General features: G+C 41.0%; 1 protein-coding gene across 7 annotated transcripts; it reads right to left on the bottom strand.

Moving 5' to 3' along the window:
- Positions 1-103: 103 nt before the first annotated feature.
- Positions 104-19537, bottom strand: LOC119905273 (protein kinase C-binding protein 1-like). 7 transcript variants are annotated; one of them, XM_038722133.1, is made up of 23 exons: positions 19377-19537; positions 19044-19279; positions 18594-18807; positions 13853-13923; positions 13134-13297; positions 11441-11662; positions 10854-10967; positions 10588-10680; positions 9620-9707; positions 9482-9537; positions 9309-9386; positions 9086-9201; positions 7169-7644; positions 6628-6756; positions 6337-6498; positions 5462-5974; positions 3693-4172; positions 3438-3586; positions 3023-3103; positions 2862-2940; positions 2477-2716; positions 1659-1785; positions 1203-1344 (listed from the first exon to the last, which is right to left on the bottom strand). In XM_038722133.1, the coding sequence occupies exons 3-22, from the start codon at positions 18638-18640 to the stop codon at positions 1673-1675; spliced, it is 3471 nt and encodes a 1156-aa protein (XP_038578061.1). In that variant the 5' UTR covers positions 18641-18807; positions 19044-19279; positions 19377-19537; the 3' UTR covers positions 1203-1344; positions 1659-1672. The 7 variants fall into 7 exon arrangements, with proteins under 7 accessions (XP_038578057.1, XP_038578062.1, XP_038578059.1 ...); XM_038722129.1 differs by lacking the exon at positions 1659-1785 and having other exon boundaries at positions 104-1344; positions 19377-19536; XM_038722134.1 differs by lacking the exon at positions 1659-1785 and having other exon boundaries at positions 104-1344; positions 11441-11584; positions 19377-19536.
- Positions 19538-20313: the final 776 nt, after the last annotated feature.

The raw sequence follows: 20313 nt of genomic DNA, 5'->3' as shown, positions 1-20313 counted from the left end.
CCGTGGTTTCCTGTGATCCTTAGTTTATCAACGATCGTTTGATTGGAGGTCATCAGTTTCAATGGAAAGACGTCTGACACTAAAATAATCAAGGTCCAATGTGTTAAGTTGATCAGGGCATTTTTATTTTTTCTTCACGAGTCCATTTATTGTATGTACAATATGTAAACACTAACGACACAAGCTCAAAACAGACATGCTCACAGAAAATAATAGCCAGCCAAAATGCAGTTTCTATTTATGCCTACCCAGTTCTTAGACACTGTCTGATCAGGATTTATATCAGCTTTGGATACCTGGTTAACCAGAGCCTTTGCTTCAAGCTGACATTCATGTGAAGTAATTTATTTTCAAATAACTTTGTTTAGACACATAGAAATGTGATTTCTTTAAACATACTATAAAAAAAAAAAAAAACATACAACACTATAAATATTGTTTAGGTATTTTCTTACAAAAACTTTGTACAGTTTAAATTTTTTAGTTATTTTTAATAAATCACAGATGTTTTTTATGTGTGTCTATACAATGTGGAACTACAATACAAAACTGGTATAAGCCAAAAATGCTACCACTGATATGAAGAGGACGCAGTTGAAAACATGTTTAAACCCGCATTACTCAAAATACGTAAGTTGACACGAAGCAGACATGGTTTAAAACAAAGATGAAAATTGCATAACTCAAAATACCTCTGATGGCACATGATAAATGCATATCCACTGCTGATGGCTGTTTCTATGTTTTGTCTCATAATATGGAGAGCAATCAACCAAATCAAAACAGCCATGAAGTACTTAAGAGCAGCATTGAAAATGTTAATGTAGAACATATTCTGTGGGTTGATACAATCTTGCTTGAAACAAGTGGTAATAGAGCTATAACAAAACTACAGAATGAAAACATACAGACTCAAAATTTTTCCAGACGGACTACTTTCACATGATGAATCCACCTGAACACAGACTTGTGAGAACAGTGAATGAGATGAACAAAAATAAAAAATAAAAAAATGTCCACCAAGCACATACATATGGGAATGGAAAAAACAAAGTGATTTGTCACTGAGGTGCAGGCCTTCAAGCTTTAAGTTTGATGCCACATCTGATACGACAAGCCCCACAGTGGCCTTGCAAAATGTGTGAGTGTATCTGTAGTGTAGCAGTTAGGTAACAGTAACGCCAGCACTGTCCTTGCTCTTGTCTATATATGTGGGAGAGTTGCTTTTGTCTGATATGGATCCTGCTCCTGAGGGCAGGGTTTGTGTGGCAGGTGAGAGGCCTGATGGTTTGACTGAAGAGTCTGAGTTGGACTCTGCTTCTGGCTCCTGCTGCGAAGCTGTGGCTGGAGGGAAAAGCAAAATACAAAATGAGAATATGGACACTATATATCTGTTTGTCTACAGAATTTGCCTCTTACCCCACAGGTTGGATAAGAAGAAAGGCTGTGTCTATAAAACATGATGATGTAAAATCTATAACAATGCTATTGCTGCACTTAATTTGTAAACCAGGAGGAAGACAGGTTCCGGCGGGTCAGGGGGAGAGAAAAAGTCACAGAACGCATCAAAAATCCACAGTGCCTGGAGCACATTGGACAAGCTGAGATGCTAACTGTTACAACTAAACAAAACCATCACATATAAGTCATTTATTTACATTTATTAATCAGATCATCCACAATAATCGCTCAAAATCAGCAGGGGGAGGTGCGTAGAAACAGCTGTTTCCCTTTCTCTCTCTCTGTCGTTGACTGTCCCTTCACTTCCCTGTTGTTTCCCGTCTGCTACAATGGGGGGAAAAGGGAATTAGGACTGAAAGTTCTATTTACAACCACGAAAAGCAAGCAGGCTAAGAAACCAAACTAAGTGACATGTTCTGTGTATCTGTCAATCGCCTCACCTCCATTTCAGTTCTGCGGAACCTACACACGCAACCCCTAATTTCACAGCACACAGGCCCACTTTCTTAGATGTGGGGCTTACAGTAATCATACACCAAAAGCATTAAATCACTTGCCAGCATCAGTGTCAGTGCATCTCCCAGTATATTAGGTAGATTTTGATATTGACTGCACTCCCCACTCCAGCTGACATAGTGAGTGTTTAGCCTTACTGCTTTTGTGTCCTAATTTTTCATAGTGCAAGTTCCTTATGAGAGGTAAATACATTTCATATACATTTTTAATTCATGTTTATTGTGTTCTTTATCAGTAGTTTATAAGGGTGGATGTTATGGCAATTCATGATGTATTTTTCTAAATTTCTTTAAGTACTTGAGCACAATCTCTCTGTGTGCTTCCCCATCTGAGTATCTTTGGTAGACTTCATTAATCCAGTCGCCAAATCAGTGTGGAAGCTTTTTGTAGTGCCCAACATAAATCAACACCATATGTTAGTTACTTTATCAAAAAGGGCTGCTCAAATTTAATCTGTATACTGGACACACTAGTGCACCATGAGTGTGTTTTCTGTTACCTGACTGTGTGCAGGACTTCATGTGTTCTGGCCAGTGGGCTTGCTGGCAGGGGTAATCACAGTAACTTGTATTCCAGCAGCAGTAGAAGATGGCCTCCTTCCTGCAGTTAGCGCACCACTGTTTCTTTTTGGTCTCGTCCACTGCTTGCTGCTTCTCCGACTCCATCTGCTTTTTCACATCAGCCACCAACCGTTCTCTTTCCTGCTCCAGACTCTGCCTCATCTCTGCCATTGTCAGTTCTGCATTTATATGAGACAACATCAAAATAACTCAAAACACATACTCATGTGTGAAAAATAAACATCTGAATCAGGAAAAGAAAGGTTGAGTAGTACATCAACTCTCAGGTGTGTGGTCACACATCCCTGGAAGCAGGAAACCTACCAAGATTGTGCTTCATCTCTGACAACTCCTGTTGATGCAGCCACTGGAGCTTCTCAATCTCTATCCTTAACCGTCGAATCTGGGACAAAAATAACGCAGAGCTTAAAACTTGCCAAGTATTATCATGACATTTTTATCTCAGCCTAGATGTCAGAATTTACCTCTGCAATTGTGTTTCCTGATGTGCTTTTGGAAAGGTCATTGTAGATTTCAGTCATTGTCCCTTTTATTGAGTCCATGATCTGCAGATTTTTGTTAAAAACATTAAGTAAACAAAGCATTAATTCAATATATTTGAAGTAAAATTTGCCATTAATTGTGTTTTTGCTTACATTTACATTTATTCATTTAGCTGATGCTTTTATCCAAAGCGACTTACAATTGCTATAAATGTCAGAGGTCGCACGCCTCTGGAGCAATGAGGGGTTAAGTGTCTTGCTCAGGGACACATTGGTAGATGGGTCACAGTGGGCTTACATTACATACATGATGATAATGCCATTTCTGAATGATAAACTACTGAAGTCCTTTTCTCATTTCACTTATTTATTCACAGAAAAGAGGATTCTAACGTACTTTGTTTGTGTACTTGGCTATATCTGCAGCCACGTCAGCAGAGACTGTGGGGATCTGCACGTCTCCTGACATGAAAGAAGAGGAGCTACCAGCTGTGACCTGGGCAGCTGTTGATGAGGCAGTACTCTGAGGCAGGTCTTTCTGTTGCACTGAAGCATAAAAAGGTGGAGAAAGGGAAATAATACATCTTTTAATACACATTTAATTACATTAAGTTTATTGTTTAAAGATAAATGATTATGCTGCTGTATATACCTTTCGCTGCTTGTCTGGTCTGATAGCGAGTACTTGAGGAGGAGTTCTGCTGTTGGGACTGCAGCTGCTGTGGGCTGCTTGTCGGCTCTTGACTCGGAGCCTGTGTCTGCCCTGCTGACGGCTCTCCATGCTGCTGCTGCCTCTGCACCTTCTGCATATGCCATTTCTGAGAGGACGTCTGGAATTTGGTTGGATTCCAAACAACGGCCCGCTGCACGGCCTGAGCTGTCTCTTTTGGCAGTAGAGGGCGCTGTTTCTTTACAGCTGCTGGTACCAGGGGTGTTGTGGAGACTGAGGCAGAGGCAGGAGAGGAAGCAGTGGTGGATCCACTGGTAGCTGTAGAGGCACTGGGCTGAGCAGAAGCTGCAGTGGAAACCAGGTTAAGGGCTGCTGTGATAGCGGGTTGCAAAGAGTCTTTCAGATTACAAGCTGCTTCCCGTGATGGTGCGGTTGCTACTGTAGCAGATGAAGGCAGTTTACCTGAGCAGAAAAAATTTAAAATTCAGTCTTCACATTAGACCATGACTTTCGGAGGAGCACTATTTTGGGAAAGAAACAGAAAATGATTCATGCCCCCCCACCCCCCAATCGCTCTAGCCTATTTTTTCTCCCCCCAGGAACGTCAATATACATTCATACAGGAAAAATATAAATAAAAGATATTTAAGAGCTCCCACAAAATTTCTCAAATTAGGCTTTCTCTGGAGCTCATGTCTCTTTCAGGCGTGCAGAGCTCCCCCATATTTCAAACCCTCAAGATCATCCTTTTGAAAGAAGCATTCTGCATGTCTAAATTGGGCCCAAGAGGGTTAAATGAGTAACTGGACTTTAAGCCATAGTAATCCAAGGTATGATTTAAATTTTCCTCAAGGGAGAGATTATATATATATATATATATATATATATATATATATATATATATATATATATATATATATATATATATATATATATATATATATATATATATATATATATATATATATATATATATATATATATATATATATACACACACACATACACACACACACACACGCGCGCATCATTTAATTCGTGTTTCGGCATCGTTGGAGACGATTGGCTTCGCAGCGTCTTGCATCAAGTAATTTCAGAATTACTGCAAATTTAGTAATTCTAACAATTTTACACATCATAGTCGGTTTACAGGTCTTGGGAAGTACTACTGAATATGTGAAGCTTTTTGTCGCTCCAAAAAGAAAGCTGATTTTACATAGTACCTAAATCAAAATTTGTGTAAAATGATGAATCACTTGAATCATAGTCATTTGGGGGCAAAGTTTGAAAATAAAAAAATAAGTGTTGGTGTGGCGTTAGAAGGAAGTGAGCTTCAAGACCTCTGTAGCCTATGCCTCGTCTCTGCTTGAGGCTCGATGCTGTATTAGCTTACACACCTAAATCTCTAGCCAACCTGTTATTTGAATTGCATTGTGGGTAATGTTGGTGCCAAGTTTTGACAAGGAAGAAGAATAAGTGGAATAAATGTTTTTTAAAATCTCCAACAATTTTACAGGAGTGCAGTGCTACATGGGTAGGATGGATAAATTAAGGTCAACCGCAATCTTTGAAATTAGTAAATTAGAAGTATATTCTGAAGTCATTTTGATGGACTTGCATTGACCTTCACACTGGCATGCGCTTCACTGTGTGTCTTTTGTTGTCATTATAACATAAAGATTATTTATTTTCATTCTCATTGTGACTTGTGTCTCAGTTAGAAAATGGATTCAGTTTATCACAGGCCTCACCTTCCAACTTGGCAACATTAGACTCTTTGGGAGTTTTGGCTGCAGACGCTCCTGGCTCTCTTCTCGCCCTCTTTGAGTCACGGCCTCCATGTTCATCCCCCAGGTCAATCACCAGCTCTCTTTCAGAATCAGAGTCTTGCTCAGCCACTGACATGGTGGTGGCAGCAGTTGCTCTGCCCTCCTCTGGGACTTTGGCCTTGTCAGTAAGGGGCTGAGACTGGGGTGTTCTGGGCTTGTCCTGGAGGTCCCTATCTGGGCCATTGCAGCCTTTTTCTTTAAACAAGGGTTCAGAGGTGGCTTTATCCGTGGTCCCTGTAACTCCCTTCTTATTCTCTCCCTCCGTGCTTGCTTTGGGCCTTTTTCTCTCTGCTTTGTCCTTATCGTCCTGGGCAGAGTTCTTTGGCTTGTGTTCCTCATCACTGAGATACTCGCTGTCGCTTGAGTCAGATTTCTCAGAGTCCTCAGAGTCACTGTGATCGACTTTATACACATCTTCAGAAATCTCATCTATCCCTGCATGTAGAAACACACATTCTTGATACATGGTTTTGAAAAGAGTTAACACTCTTTTCATCAGAGTGGAATAAGGGAATAAGCCTGACGAAGTGGAATAAGCCTGACGAACAGTTCCCCACCATCAATCCTAAGTCAGGAGCAGTCACACGTCACATGGTTCAGCTGCATTAAATATTGTTAAATATAAAATTAAAACTGTCATAATTTACTGTACTAATCTGTTAAATTCTTCTTGCAATGTTACACAAAAAAAAATGAAATGTTCTTGAAATTACCAAAAAAAATGTGTTATTACGGTATAAATATCTAGAGTCAACACTTAGGAATAGGATTCTGTGTCAAATAAATGAAGTATGTACCAAGCTGTGCCTTGCAGCTCTCAATAGTCTTGTCCAGGCTCCTGATGGGTCTCTTCGGGGTAAGGAGGGCCGCTGACGAACCCTGTTGATGCTGATTTTGCTGCTGTTGTTGTTGCACAGTCTCACTCAGCTCCTTCAGATCCATCTCAGCCTTCACCCGATCTTAAAGGAACAAGTAAATGTTTGATTTCAGTACAAATTCAAGTATAAGCTAACATAATAATGGTGATATGTTGATTATTAACCTTTATGACAAAATCATTACAGTATTTATGTGGTGTTGGTACTGACCCAGGTTGAGATTGAGGATGCCGCCAGTTCCTGCAGTCCTTTCCTGCTTGGGCACAAGTCCGGGGTTAAACGACTTCGGGCTGCCTGCCACACTGCCCGCAGGACCCATCTTCCCTGAGACAGGAGATGCTGTAATTACAAGAAATTAAAAACCACGTTTATTTTTTTTGCTTTAGGCTCCTTAGCTACTAAATGCTCAACTGTGTTTACCAGCTAGTCGCTAACCATGTCTGCTGTTTGGTGCTGAACAAGTAGTGTACAGTGGGTTTCTAAAGCTTATTGCTCTAACTAGCTGCCTTGTGAAATGACACTGAGAGCGGCAAGAGTTAACCAAAACAGTAAAGTAGCTCGTCAGACAGCAAAACAATGAGCTGAAACTTGTTCCAAAGCTCTCTGAGGCTGAGGGGAGCAGCAGACACAATTCTGTTGGTTCATCTCTACAAGTGACCCCTTTCACACTTTTCACATTGTTTTCACATTCTAATTTTATACTTTGTTTTTGGAAAAATATTGATTATAGCCACATTAACATGTTATTTACCAGTACAGTCCATTGATTCCTCTCCAGTGCTGTAGTGAAAGGCAGGATTCCTGCTGGCCTTTTCCATATCCTGCTCCCCATCAGACCCTGTGTGAACTGAAGAGTTGGTGCTCATGGGAGACCGAGGCATGTCCGTCATTGAGACCCTCCGACTCATGCCACTGGGTGTGGAACTCTTGCTGAGGACCATCTTCGGAGACGCGGTTATATCGAAGTTGAAGCGAAGTTTATCCGGTTTCTCTGTTTTCACTGTCCCAGCACTGGGGTTGGCGGGGTCCAGTAGCATCTGTAGCTGGTTGTTGGGTGTGTAGGGAGTGCGGAAAGGTGCATAGTTAAAGACCCCAAATTTCTTGCGAATGTTTTCCACATAGACTTCCATCTCTTGCATGGCACTGTTGAAAATGCTCTTGGTCTTCTTCACAGAGAAAGGGATCTCTTTGGACATGAGGTAGCAGTTGTTGATGGGGACCCAGGCCCTAAATAAAAGCACAGACAAAATATTTACCAAATTACACTGAACACTTTTGTTTTGGCCCCCATTCATCATGAGCTAAACTCAAAGATCTAAGACTTTCTCTATGTACACAAAAGGCCTATTTCTGATCACTTCTCCTTTACACCTCACAGGTGTGACATTATCAAGATGCTGATCAGACTGACTGCAGGAATGTCCACCAGAGCTGTTGCCCGTGAACTGAATGTTCATTTCTCTACTAAAAGCTGTCTCCAAAAGCGTTTCAGAGAATTTGGCAGTACATCCAACCGGCCTCACAACCACAGACCACATGTAACCACACCAGCCCAGGACCTCCAGATCCAAGATCATCTGAGACCAGCCACCCGGACAGCTGCTGCAACAATTGGTTGGCATAACCAAAGAATTTTTGCACAAGCTGTCAGGAACCGTCTTAGGGAAGCTCATCTGCATGCTCGTCGTCCTGATGGGACTGACTGCAATTCTGACTGCAATTCTTCATCGAAACCGACTTGAGTGGGCAAATGCTCACATTTGATAGCTTCTGGCACTTTGGAGAGGTGTTCTCTTCACCGATGAATCCCTGTTTTCACTGTACAGGGCAGATGGCAGACAGCGAGTATGGCGTCGTGTGGGTGAGAAGTTTGCTAATGTCAATGTTGTCGATCAAGTGGCCCATGGTGGCGGAGCGGTTATGATACGGCAGGCACGTGTTATGGACAATGAACATAGGTGCATTTTATTGATACAGAGATACAGTGACGAGATCCTGAGGCCCATTGTTGTGCCATTCATCCACGACCATCACCTCATGTTGCAGCATGATACTGCAACCAATTGAGCAGGTTTGGGATGCTCTGGATCGGTGTATACAACAGCGTGTTTCACATTCTGCCGATATCCAGCAACTTCTCACAGCCATTGAAGAGGAGTGGACCAACATTCCACAGGCCACAATCAACAACCTGATCAACTCTATGCAACAACTATGCAAAGGAGATGTGTTGCACTGCGTGAGGCAAATGGTGGTCACACCAGTTACTGACTGGTTTCCGGACCCCCCGGACCTCCCCAGACCCCCCCCTCCCCCAATACAGTGAAACTGCACATTTTCGAGCGGCCTTTTATTGTGACCACCCTAAGGCACACCAGTGGAACCCATGCTGTCTGATCAGCATCTTGATATGCCACACTTGTGAGGTGGATGGATTATCTCGGCAAAGGAGAGGTGCTCACTGACACAGATTTTGACAGATTTGTGAACAATATTTGAGATAAATAGGCCTTTTGTGTACATAGAGAAAGTCTTAGATCTTTGAGTTCAGCTCATGATGAATGGGAGCAAAAACAAAAGTGTTACGTTTATAAATTTTGTTCAGAGTAGAATAATTAGGATGCTAATCTTGGTATAGTTTTTATATTACATAAGAACCATATCTCACCTGTCATGTTGCCCAAAAAAGCGTGCGTCTACCTGCCCGTCCTTTTCCCGAAGTGCTTTTGCTGGCCAGAAGGGAAAACCCTTAAGCTTAGCCCAGACGAGGGGATGGGGTTGACTCTATTAGGGACAAAGCAAACTAGTTTATTGCTTCACACATCTAAAATCTAAACCAAAATGTATTAATAATGCTTAAATATAGTTTTTAAGATAGCATAAACACCTACACATGGCTCACAAAACCAGTTGTCCCTTTTTTGGCATGCAGACAGGTAGCACTCAGGACACACCTCAATCTCATTCATCTAGAAACACACGATGACAAAGAGGTTAATTCATTTATAAAGTCAGACACATCTACAGAATCTTTGTTATTAGTATGTTAGTGAAGCTTTGTTACCTCATGTTCACAAATTTTGACGATTACTTTCGCAGTTGCTGTCAATTTGTGATTACCTGGGAAAAAAAGCTTAATTTATGCTTCATTTTATACATTTGCAGTGTAGTGGGATTCATGATATTTACTCAAGTGGCCTACCTCCATTATAGATGATGCAGTTGTGTAAGATCCATTTCATATCAGCAAGAAAGGCTTCAGTGCAGCCATACATTTTCTTTTTGATATTCTATGTAAAGTGAAAATAACAAAAACAAAACACTTTAACAAAAATAATCATCTGTTAAATATGATAAAAACAAAGAAACAAATCTTGCAACAGAGTATTTTATAGGTTATGTTTTGTTTTAGGTATTGTATCTATATTTTTTACTGTAGTGTACCCACCAGTAATGTCTTTTTGGTCTCAGTGGTATCTTGTGACCACATTTGCTCTATATGTTACTTGTTCTATTACGATACATGTTCTTTTGCTTGTTTGTATGTTTTATATGCAATTCCTACCCTTAAAGCAACATTATGTAGTAATTTTATCTTAAAATAACAGCTTCAAAATTTTTTTAAGGTAAACTGTACCCTTGTAATAGGGTGAATGACCTCTCTGTCATTACCACTCTGGGCTCCCTACACCAGCTACTGCGCAATGTAACACTGAAATCCTGGGCACGACATTTATCATGACAGCGGTGTACTGCTTTACGGCACCCACGCGACTCTTCAGCAAGCAAGCTATAAGAAGGAGGAAAAAGTATATAATGCCATAGCAATATAGCTATGTGATGTGTTGTTGCACTTGCTTGATGTTCGGCTGTGGTGGTAGTTTGTGAAGTAATGTAATCATAACGAATGCATGTGTACAGCTGTCCATATTTATGACAGCAGTTAATTACACTTTGAAAACGGTAGGTGCCAAATTGCACAACAAAAAAACAGATCTTACATAATGTTGCTTTAATGTATCCTGAAAGTTTCAAATCTGACACACAGAGGGCAGCTCCATATGACTTTATAGGTTTCTGTTCTCCTCTCCTGTTCATTCCAACATTTTTCTGTTTCTTTGTGCATTCTGTTTTTACAATGTGCGAATTAAAGAAAATAAATAACGTTACCTTCTCTAAAGTACACAGGTCCATAGGGTGGAAAATGTACTCTGCATAATCTGGGTGCTGTTCCAGAGACACTGGCTTCTGAAAAGGCTCTGTCTGCTCAGTTTAGGCAAATATGAAAAAAAACAAAAAGAAACAGATGCATTAGCCAACGTTTGGATGTCTCATTTCCTGGACTTTTGTGTTTGAATATAAAACACTTTCTTAGACATAGAAATATTAGAAGATATCTATTAAGCCAGCATACAATGGCTCTTTACAAGTCTTACCCCAGGCTGTTTAATCTTTTGGAGCGCAAATTTCAGCAAGTAGGAGAGTTGGTCTATTGTCAGCATTGTCATTGCCTTGCTCTGGGTTTCAATGCATTCAGCAACTGTTATTTTCTGCAACACCAATAAGAAACATTTTTTTATGAAATGAATGACTATATAATGAAAATAAAAATCAAGCAAAAAGGACAACACTGAAACTAATATAATTTTACATCTTAACTTTTTGAGTTTACATTACCTGCAATCTTCTGATTTAGCATGTACATATTTTTAAAATTGTGCCAATGAAAAGAAGTGCATAGTAAAGAAGTAGATCAAAACTCTAACCCTCTAACATCTCTCAGACTTGTAGTGTGAGCAAATAGCTTGCAGGGGTGTCACACCTTGTGTCAAGGAGGGCCAACAGTCTGTAGGTTTGTGGATCAAACAGGTGATTCCACTGATTTGTTCCTCCTCTCTGGCTGAAGCTATTCATGGCACATGGTCTGACACCCCTTTTGTCAACTAAGCAAGCAAGATTGTGCCTTGAGTTCCACAATAATTTGTGTACACCCACACACATACACATGTCTTCAGCGAGATACCTCACACTCTGGACAGAACCAGTCGCCCTCGGGCTCAGCTGGTAGTTTGAGGCACTTGGCGTGGTACACCCTGGGGCAGAGCTCACAGCAGAGCACCTGGCCCTCGCGGTGGCACAACCAGCAGTAGAAGTCATTCCTGCCGTCCTGCGGTACAACATCAACAGGGTCTGTGGTGAGTGCTGGCTGCTTCATATAGTAAAAGGGACCATGTCTTAGCTCTGACTGAAATGCAGGCAAGAGAAACAGGGGGGGCAGGTTTCAAAAAACACGCAGGAACACAAAAAAGGTGCAGTGCAACAGAAACAAGGTAGCAGTAAGGTGCAGGGTAAGAAGCATAGAGGGCAGTATGGGTGATAGACCCAACACAAGCCTTTTTAAAGCAAATAAGTAAACTATCTGAACATCTAAAATCAACTGAATGTTTCAAGTCAGTCAAACAAAACTGATCCAACAGGTTTTAGGGTGTGCCTGCTGTTCCTTTTTATGCTATTATTAGATAGCTCATCTTCATCACCTGAGAGTAAACATAATGTATGATATGGTTCTCTGGTAAGTACCTAACTGGTACTTTGCTGATATAACATTAATGAAATCAATAGAAGCTGATGCATCTGCTTTCACATTTGGTATCGCTTGAGCTTACACCAAATCAGTCTTTGGTAAACATCTATCATGAGTAGTGGTAAAATAAAATAAACTGCAGCTTATTTGAGAAGCATATTTTTTAAACTCTAAACTATGTTCACATCAAGTTTAACAGAAATCAAAGGGGAATCACTCAGCACCACATTAACTTGGCAAGCAGACAATAAAAACATATGCATCAGAGTCATATGTCACCATGCAGAACTCTTAAATTCAGCAAAACAAGACATAAATGACCATAGGTGACTGATAAAAACACATTTGTATAAAAAGCAATAAAGTAATTGAGTTGACCATGCATTCATGGCACAGCTCCAAACCAACACAACACATCTATCATATCACAACAGGACATATGCACTGTTAAAGCAGTTAACATACAAACATGTTTGTCCATCTTTGTGCTGACAGTATACAAAAGTCAAAATCAAAACTGGCATGCTCTCCCAGGCGATGTGGTGTGTTTGTGACCAACAAAATAAATCCTTGATCTCCGCAGTGTATGCATGGCCCCAGTCAAAGTTAGAATTTCTCTCAGTGTTCACCTAGTCAGTACCTGTATTATCACCTTTCAGATGGTTTTGGTTAGAAAAGACTAAAGGCGCCAGCATACCCCTGTCAGAACTGCTTGCAACAATCTGACATTCCCAGCCATTTCACGCCATGATCAGCCAGCTGTGTGGAGATGAAAAAGGGGCCAGGGCCTGAACAACTCCTTCAAGCGCTCTTTTTAGAGTAGGGCCATTCGGCGAGGTTAGACAACAAGTGGTACGAACTACATCTTTTCAAGCATAACCTGGACTAGAGCAATTTATGTCAGCGTATCACCCTTTCAATGTGATGAATTGTTGGCTGGGTGGAAGACAAAGCAGTCCAAAATCTTATTGTTATTTGTGAGTATTTTTGACATCAGCTCCTTTGCTAACTTTCTGCTGTGGAAGGACAAACCTCCATTCGCAGTGAGTACACTGGCATTTGCCCCCAGCGCCATACTCCACAGCCTTTGAGAGCATGCCAGATTTTGAAATCAGTATACTGGAGTCCTTACCTGGTCTTTGCTGTTACAATTGACAGCCCCAGGCTTCTTCTTTTTCTTGAAAGGGCTGGGGGAGGTGTCCGAGGGAGAATGTCCATTGGATGAATGGGTGGGACTTGCCACCTTTCTCTTCTGCGATGCAACTGCTCGTTCTGCTGACCCCAGTGGATCAGGAACTGCATGCAGAAAGACAACGGAGCCAAGCTTGTATTAACTGCACTCTAAGTCCAACAAATTACGCAAGCTTAAGAACATAAAAAGACTAACTACGCTATTCCTAAAATAAATCAAGATGATGACAGCAATTCTAAACCATAACACATCATTCCCATGATCACTTTCTTTGAGCTTATTGAGAACCCAAGGGAGCAAGCCAGTTTCAGCTGAGCAATTCGATGTTCAAACGCAGCATACAGCTTTTATAATTTTGCCATCATGACAACATTGACATCTTGCACTGACAGCAATCATACTGATACAAAAAGCAAGTATTGAAGATGCCACATATGAAATTACCACATGGTTACAAACAGCCTTCTACACTAACTAGACCGTGTGTTGATACTTGACACAAAATCAACAGACGGGCAGCCAGGCATAATGGATTATCTTTGTAGTCCTAAGAGAACAACAAAATGCATTAAAATACTCTCAAAACCAACAGTAAATAACCTCGACATTGTCTAAGATGTGTGACTCCTAACGCAAGGTACTCGGCCTTAGAGACTTACCTTTGGATCGTGCAGATGCATCCATCCCCTCTACCACATCAGACTCTGTCTTTACCTCCTCCTCAGCCAGACTGCAGAGCACCGAACAAGAGCACACAGAAACACAGAAAAGAGAGGCAAACACAAAGTCAGAAAGGGTGTTCAGAAACCACATCAGCATAACAGTAAACAAGTGGAACACCACCTAAGGCACCCGTGTCCCGGAGGATCCGTCAACAGGGACTCTGCAGGCTTCCATTGTTATTGGTTATTTGATTTCAGCACATCTCTGACATCGTGGTACAAAGTTCAAATCCTTTCCATATTATCAGTGACAAACGAGAAGTACGAAAAATACGGTCTTTTTGTTTCAAGAGAGAGCGGTAACAATCACCATGGCAACACTCCTCTCCTCTAAGCACAAGTTGATATTCACAACAACACATAGGGCCATTTAGCTGACATTACCCTGCGCCTCTGTCCTTCAGGAGAGATTGAAGCTGTATTGCGACTACGTTCTGATCGCTGCTGTGCTTTGTTTATAACTAATGGTGAATAGTCCTATAGTAAGGAGAAAGTCTGAGGGAGTAGGTCCATACTACTGAAGGGATAGCGTCTCATGGGGATTAACTGTATGCGATTCTGCTACCTCTCAAGCCCCTTCAGTAACAACAGGCTAACCCCAAAGGACTTGGGCCCATTCTTGGAGACCAATAGCAAGAGATCCATCTAACAAGCTTCAAACAAGGTCTATCTAAATTTTCCCCACATGTATATTTAAAGCAGCACTACTAGCCAAAGGAATGTTTATATCACTCAATCTGTATGTGTGGCACCACATATTTTCTATTTTGGATATATTTACATACACAATTGTGGAGTTAAACAAGCATTTTAGGTATCTTCATATCATAATTCAATATATGTCTACTGCTGTGTTCACAAACTGATGTATAGACCAATATGAATATCATTGACTAATACATCTATGGATTATGAATCAATCCAAAAGCTAAAAACACAGTATCTCCAACACACACATCTAGCACTACAAAAGCCTGATTTCCCAGGTCTCCAAACCTGCTTCATCTCATTTCCTCCGGAGGCAAAAAAAAAGGATGAGAATAAAGGGGGTCTGGTAATAAATGAAAGTCTTTGAGTTGTTTGGCTCCTTCTTTGTCAGAGCAACAGAGGGCCTCGTTCCAAGGATGTAGCCTTTATTCACAAGCCCTGAGAAGAAAACCCCTCGCAAGGACCCCTGACAGGTCACACACTTGACCAGTTCATAGCTTTGGCTGCAGCTCTGATTTCCAGCTAGGATGATGGGTTTACAGGCTTCGACTCAAAAGGTCAACCACATTTGCGGGATATGCTTTTTCCCCCCCCTCTTCTGAAAGTAAAGGAATGCTCTTCATGTCCGTCCTCCACCCTTAAAGAGACATTCCACACAATGTTGATCAAATGGCAGTTCGCTGATAGGCATAAAGGAGGTCAAAAACACAGCCTAAAGAGTTTAATGAATCAGACATGACTAAAGAGATTGGATGTGATCAAATCAGCTATCCTCATCCTCATTTAAACACCAATGATCAAATCTTTTTAACCAAACAAATACTGCTACCAAACCAACACTGTAGCTCACAAATCAAAGCTATTTTAAATGCATTCCTTGTTCTTTCAGGCATTCAAAATGGCAATCCCAGACAGCTTAAACTAAAACTTAGAATAATAAATGTATCATTACTTGCGTTGTCTGAAAAATGACAGACATGGGCTTAGCAGAGTTTCTTTTAAAACATGGCATACGGGTATCTAGTTTCAGCCTGGCAACAGTCACACGCACACGCACACACACACACACACCCCAACCCCTCTGGGGCCTTCCTGTTCCGGACTGAGTGAACAAACGAGGCCCACATGAAAATAAGAAAGCGTTAGCCAAGTCACTGTGCTACGTGTACCACAGCCCTGAAAGGAAAGAACATTTCCCATCACCCGGCAGCCCAGAGCTGCTGAACTAGATGCCACAACCTCCTATTATATACACACTTAATACCAATGGCAAGACATTGCTGCAACTACCAGGAAGACAGGATGACCAGCTGTAAAAAGGTATGCTGATCCAAAAGGGCATTCTCTAGATCAGGAGCTATGATCCATCACACAAGGAGAGTTAGGCAAATAAATCCTCAGCAGATTCTGGGAAATATTCCAGAGAGACGCGGGTTCAAGAAAACAATGACATTATTCCCCTCTGCAAGTAGTACCTGATGGACAAAAAGGAAACAACACTGACTCAATGCCTTTAGATTCCACTCCTGTGAGAGACGAGCAGGGTTCTCTCGTCACAGAAAATGGAGGCCACAGCTTGCTCCCCTCCCCCCCCTCCCCCATCCCCCACTCCGAGGCTCAGACTCAGGCACTGGCACATCCATGCAGGAGGACCAGAGAGATCTGTGGAGATTACAGTCCAACATTTAAAAAATGTGAAGACAAACCTTCACAGCCGATCAAAAAGATAGAGCAGAAACACAGAGAGGGAGACACGGGGAAATCCAGCAATGAGAAGCACTCATCTCTCCCTTTTTTTTTTTTTTTTTTTTTTTTTTATGTCCTCGGTCTTGGCTTCCCTCCTTCTCTGTGAATACTGGTGTCATAGAATAATTAGATTTCATTTTGAAGAAGGAGAGACCAACACTGTGAAGCCATAGTCAGGTCCTGGCAAAGCTATTCTTTCTCTATACCTATATGCAGTTTTTACACATCAAATGGACAAATACGGGAATAAATGGACTTTCTCTGGCACTCCAGGAAAGCCATTCAGAGCAAACGTCATATTGTACCGTTTGCAGTGGAACTGCTGTTAAAAACACTTTTATACGATTAATACGACTGACTACAAAACACCCTGCTACACAAAAGCCCTGGGAGATTATTAGGTTTCGTAAAATCACAAGATACATTCAGCTTTCACAAGACCACAACAACATGCAGACAAATGAAGAAATGCATCCTAATAGCTTTGGTTTCACCCGATAAACAAAAACAAAATAATGAACAGCAGAAGATGTCATAGTCTATATTTCATAAAATAATAATTTTAACTACATAAAAAAAGGTGCATGTTTTAGCATTACTCCTTTATAATGTTAAAACTATGTCTCAACACCAAAGTAAGTAACTAGTATGCACAAAATATCCTGTATAAAATAAAGATTTGACCTGTTTTTTATATAAGGCTGTAAAGGGTGAATCAAAGATGGCTGTGGAATTTTCCAGAAGGCCCTTGCTCTCCCTGCTGCTCTCCCTCTGATTGTCAATCTTTAACCTCAACGGCAGCTGCAATTGGCTGGAGGGCCAACAGTGTGGAACATTATTGGTCGGCTGTGATATGCCACACGGATCACAGTGTGCAGGCTCCCCTCTTCCTCTTAAAAAGCATTTTTGCTGCAATGCAGACATTCCCCCTTACATTAGACGGTTTATTTTCCTTCACTTTCTCTTACCCTTCTTGATTATGACAGTATTAACTGGAGGGGATTTGAAAAAGTCCTCTTGGGAGATTATATTTGTAGGTTTGATGCATAACTAAATGGCTCTGCTGTTCAACCTCTGCCGTCCTGTTTACAGGCTACGTTGTCTCAGAAAGGGGCCCAAACGATTTGTCCAAACACCACAACATTATGCATTGCTGCTGACATTTCTATAACTATCACTGTAGCATTTATATTACAGACTCATTTAAGCACTGTGGAATAACGAATTCCTATTCAGTAGTAAAAGTTAACTGTTGGTATTGGTTTTACAGAGAGAGTGACTTTGCAGTCAAAGAGGAAACACTGATTGTAACGTTAGAGGAAACATGCATTGTGTCAGCCAACAAGAGAAAGAAAACGTGCTTTGTTTCCCCAGCATAGTTGAGACAGCTAAAACTGTGATACACAATGTACAGTCTATGCGAATGGCAAAAAAAAATAATTCAGGAATTTCCTCATACACTTCTATCTATATATCACAATATCTTTGTGTGGATTTCTTATAAAATCTCTTGTTATAAAAACAGTTTTTTTCTTTATATAAATGCCATTTCTGATTTATGTGTTAAAAAGGACAAACACAGAGTACAATAAGGGAAATGAGATGAAAGCAAAGAAACAGAAGAGAGTTTTAAATTGTTACAAACAAATCATTTACACAAACACACACAAAAAATGTAATTTAAAAACATTTAACGCCTCATGTTGTTTCTCTGTCCTGCTGTCTTATCTGTGAAGAGAAGACTAAAGTTCTCCTATGAGGACTCTCTAAACACAAAATGGCCACTGTCTGTCTGAGGATCAGAGGGTGGAGGAAGCAGTTTCACAATAGTGCTGTAGAGTCGAAAAAACTGTAAACTCTGGGCCTCTGGCTCTAAATAGAGGCAAACTGGGTTTCAACATACTATTTCTAAAGACTAAAACTGGAGGACTTGGAAGAGGATCGCCCTTTGACAAAAGGTTTGTTTCATGTGGGCTCTTTCTCTGACCAATATCGAGTGTAGAAAGTCCATCCTTGGTACACTTTACTGAAATGTGTAACAAGTTATACAGTTTTCAGGTTCTGAATTATTGACTTTACATGTATAAAAACATGAAATTGAAAACCGGTTACAGTTATGCCCTTTACTCCTTGTCCTCCTAACAAGCACATCTGTTGCCCCCACATATCTATTCCCCGGCCTGGCATGACACACAAGAAAACAGAACAGAGCCAATCCACTTACAAAGGGTATATAAACCCCCCTCTCCTCCTCCCCTGCCCATCCCCCATTCTGTCTCTGCCAGGCTACAACATAAGACTGCCACAACAGAAAGGAGATGTGGGTGCCATTTTTAAATCCAACTCTCTTTTGCATTATAAAAAAAAGGAAAAGGATTTGCCATGGTCCACTCTGCCTCCTGTATGGCAGCCTGGTTGTCTGGGGCACCCATGTGACCCTGAGACACAGAGAGAGAGCAAGGGTGAGAGTCGTTACCCAACCCCCCACCCTCCTCAGCACTGTGGAGCAGAGAGGCCTGGCGAGGCCTCCAATCCACCCCAGCTCCTCCTCCCCCTACATACTAAACTGATTTTAAGGTGTGCACATTCATCGTGAGAAACCAACAGTCACCACAACATCAAGAAGGAAGCCATGTTGTTATCAGAGAGTTGAGATAAAAAAGACAGAGCTTACCTCTGTGGATGCATGGCTGCCTGACACACTGTTATGTCAACACTTATAAAACATGGAGGACACTCTCAGCCCTCAGCCGGGGAAGGCTCCGCTCTTCAGGCAAGGCGATCAGGCCCCAGTGATGTTAGCCAGATCCTGACTGGTCGCTTTCCTCGCAGGCAGGATACAAGGCCTCGTCTGATTGGCCGAAATGTTTCCTGAGTAATTATCTTTGTTCAGTGCAGGCAGGGGCAGCACTGTGAGTGTCAGAGACAGGGGAAGAAAAATAAGCAGAGAGCTAGGCCTAAAACCACAAAATAACATTATTAGTATGAGTATTTTTGACATACAAACCCCATATAACAATGTTTTTAAGCTTCCAAGTGTAGAATCTGGCGGTAGTTGTCTTATTTGAAGGCTTTAGAAGTAGAAATGGCAGCATGTAGACTGTGAAGAGCAGAACACCATGGCTTCTCTGCACAAGCCTCCATTTTTTTTATGTGGAGAGGGCCTTTGTTTAAACTCCTCCCTCCCTCTTGGCTGTTTCAGAGAAAAGACAGACTGTAGCTTCTCACCTATTTTAGCAATTCCGTCTGCAAAAAGAAGAAAAAAGAAGAAAATTAGACAGCTAAAAAGAGAAATTACACAGTCAAAACACCTTTATGGTGTGTTGTAAAGAAAGGGGAAAAGACCAAGGGTTTTGAGGAATCATGCCTTTTTATATATATATTGCTGTAATAACCGTGATATTTAATGGCCCAGGGAGTGTTAACCAAACATGAAAATATTTGTACAAGCCCATGTAGTGGATATAACAAAAATATATATCTCCCCATCTCCTCCTCCGTGAGAAGGAATACTAAAACTAAAAGGTGATTTAAAAAACACTGAAGGAGCTTTGAATACAGTGTGCGTAGGGTTTCTTCTTTGTTTGTGCTGTACGCTTGTGCTGTAACATTAATAATAATTAAACACAGCAGGATAAAGCACCCATTTATGTTGTATTTTTCACATTCAACCACAGAAAAATACTCTATACATAAAGACCATAAAGACATAATGTAATGAATTCCTCTATAGACCTAATAACCCTGCCATACACCCAATGTGGTAGACACTTAAATGTTCATTTTGCTGACAATGAATCAGTTGTCGACTGAACTCGGGCAATATGTAAGGATTGGATTGTATTATATTGTTTACTGCTCCAGAGACATAAATGATGTGTCCAAATATGAGAAAATGTTTTAAGTATCCATCCATTACCAACTACATTACTACCAACACAATT

The sequence above is a fragment of the Micropterus salmoides genome, unplaced genomic scaffold (assembly GCF_014851395.1).
Source record: "Micropterus salmoides isolate LMB-PRFRI ecotype aquatic unplaced genomic scaffold, ASM1485139v1 Ms_hic_scaffold_16, whole genome shotgun sequence".
Lineage (NCBI taxonomy): Eukaryota > Metazoa > Chordata > Actinopteri > Centrarchiformes > Centrarchidae > Micropterus > Micropterus salmoides.
This window is presented reverse-complemented; position numbering and strand designations above follow the sequence as displayed.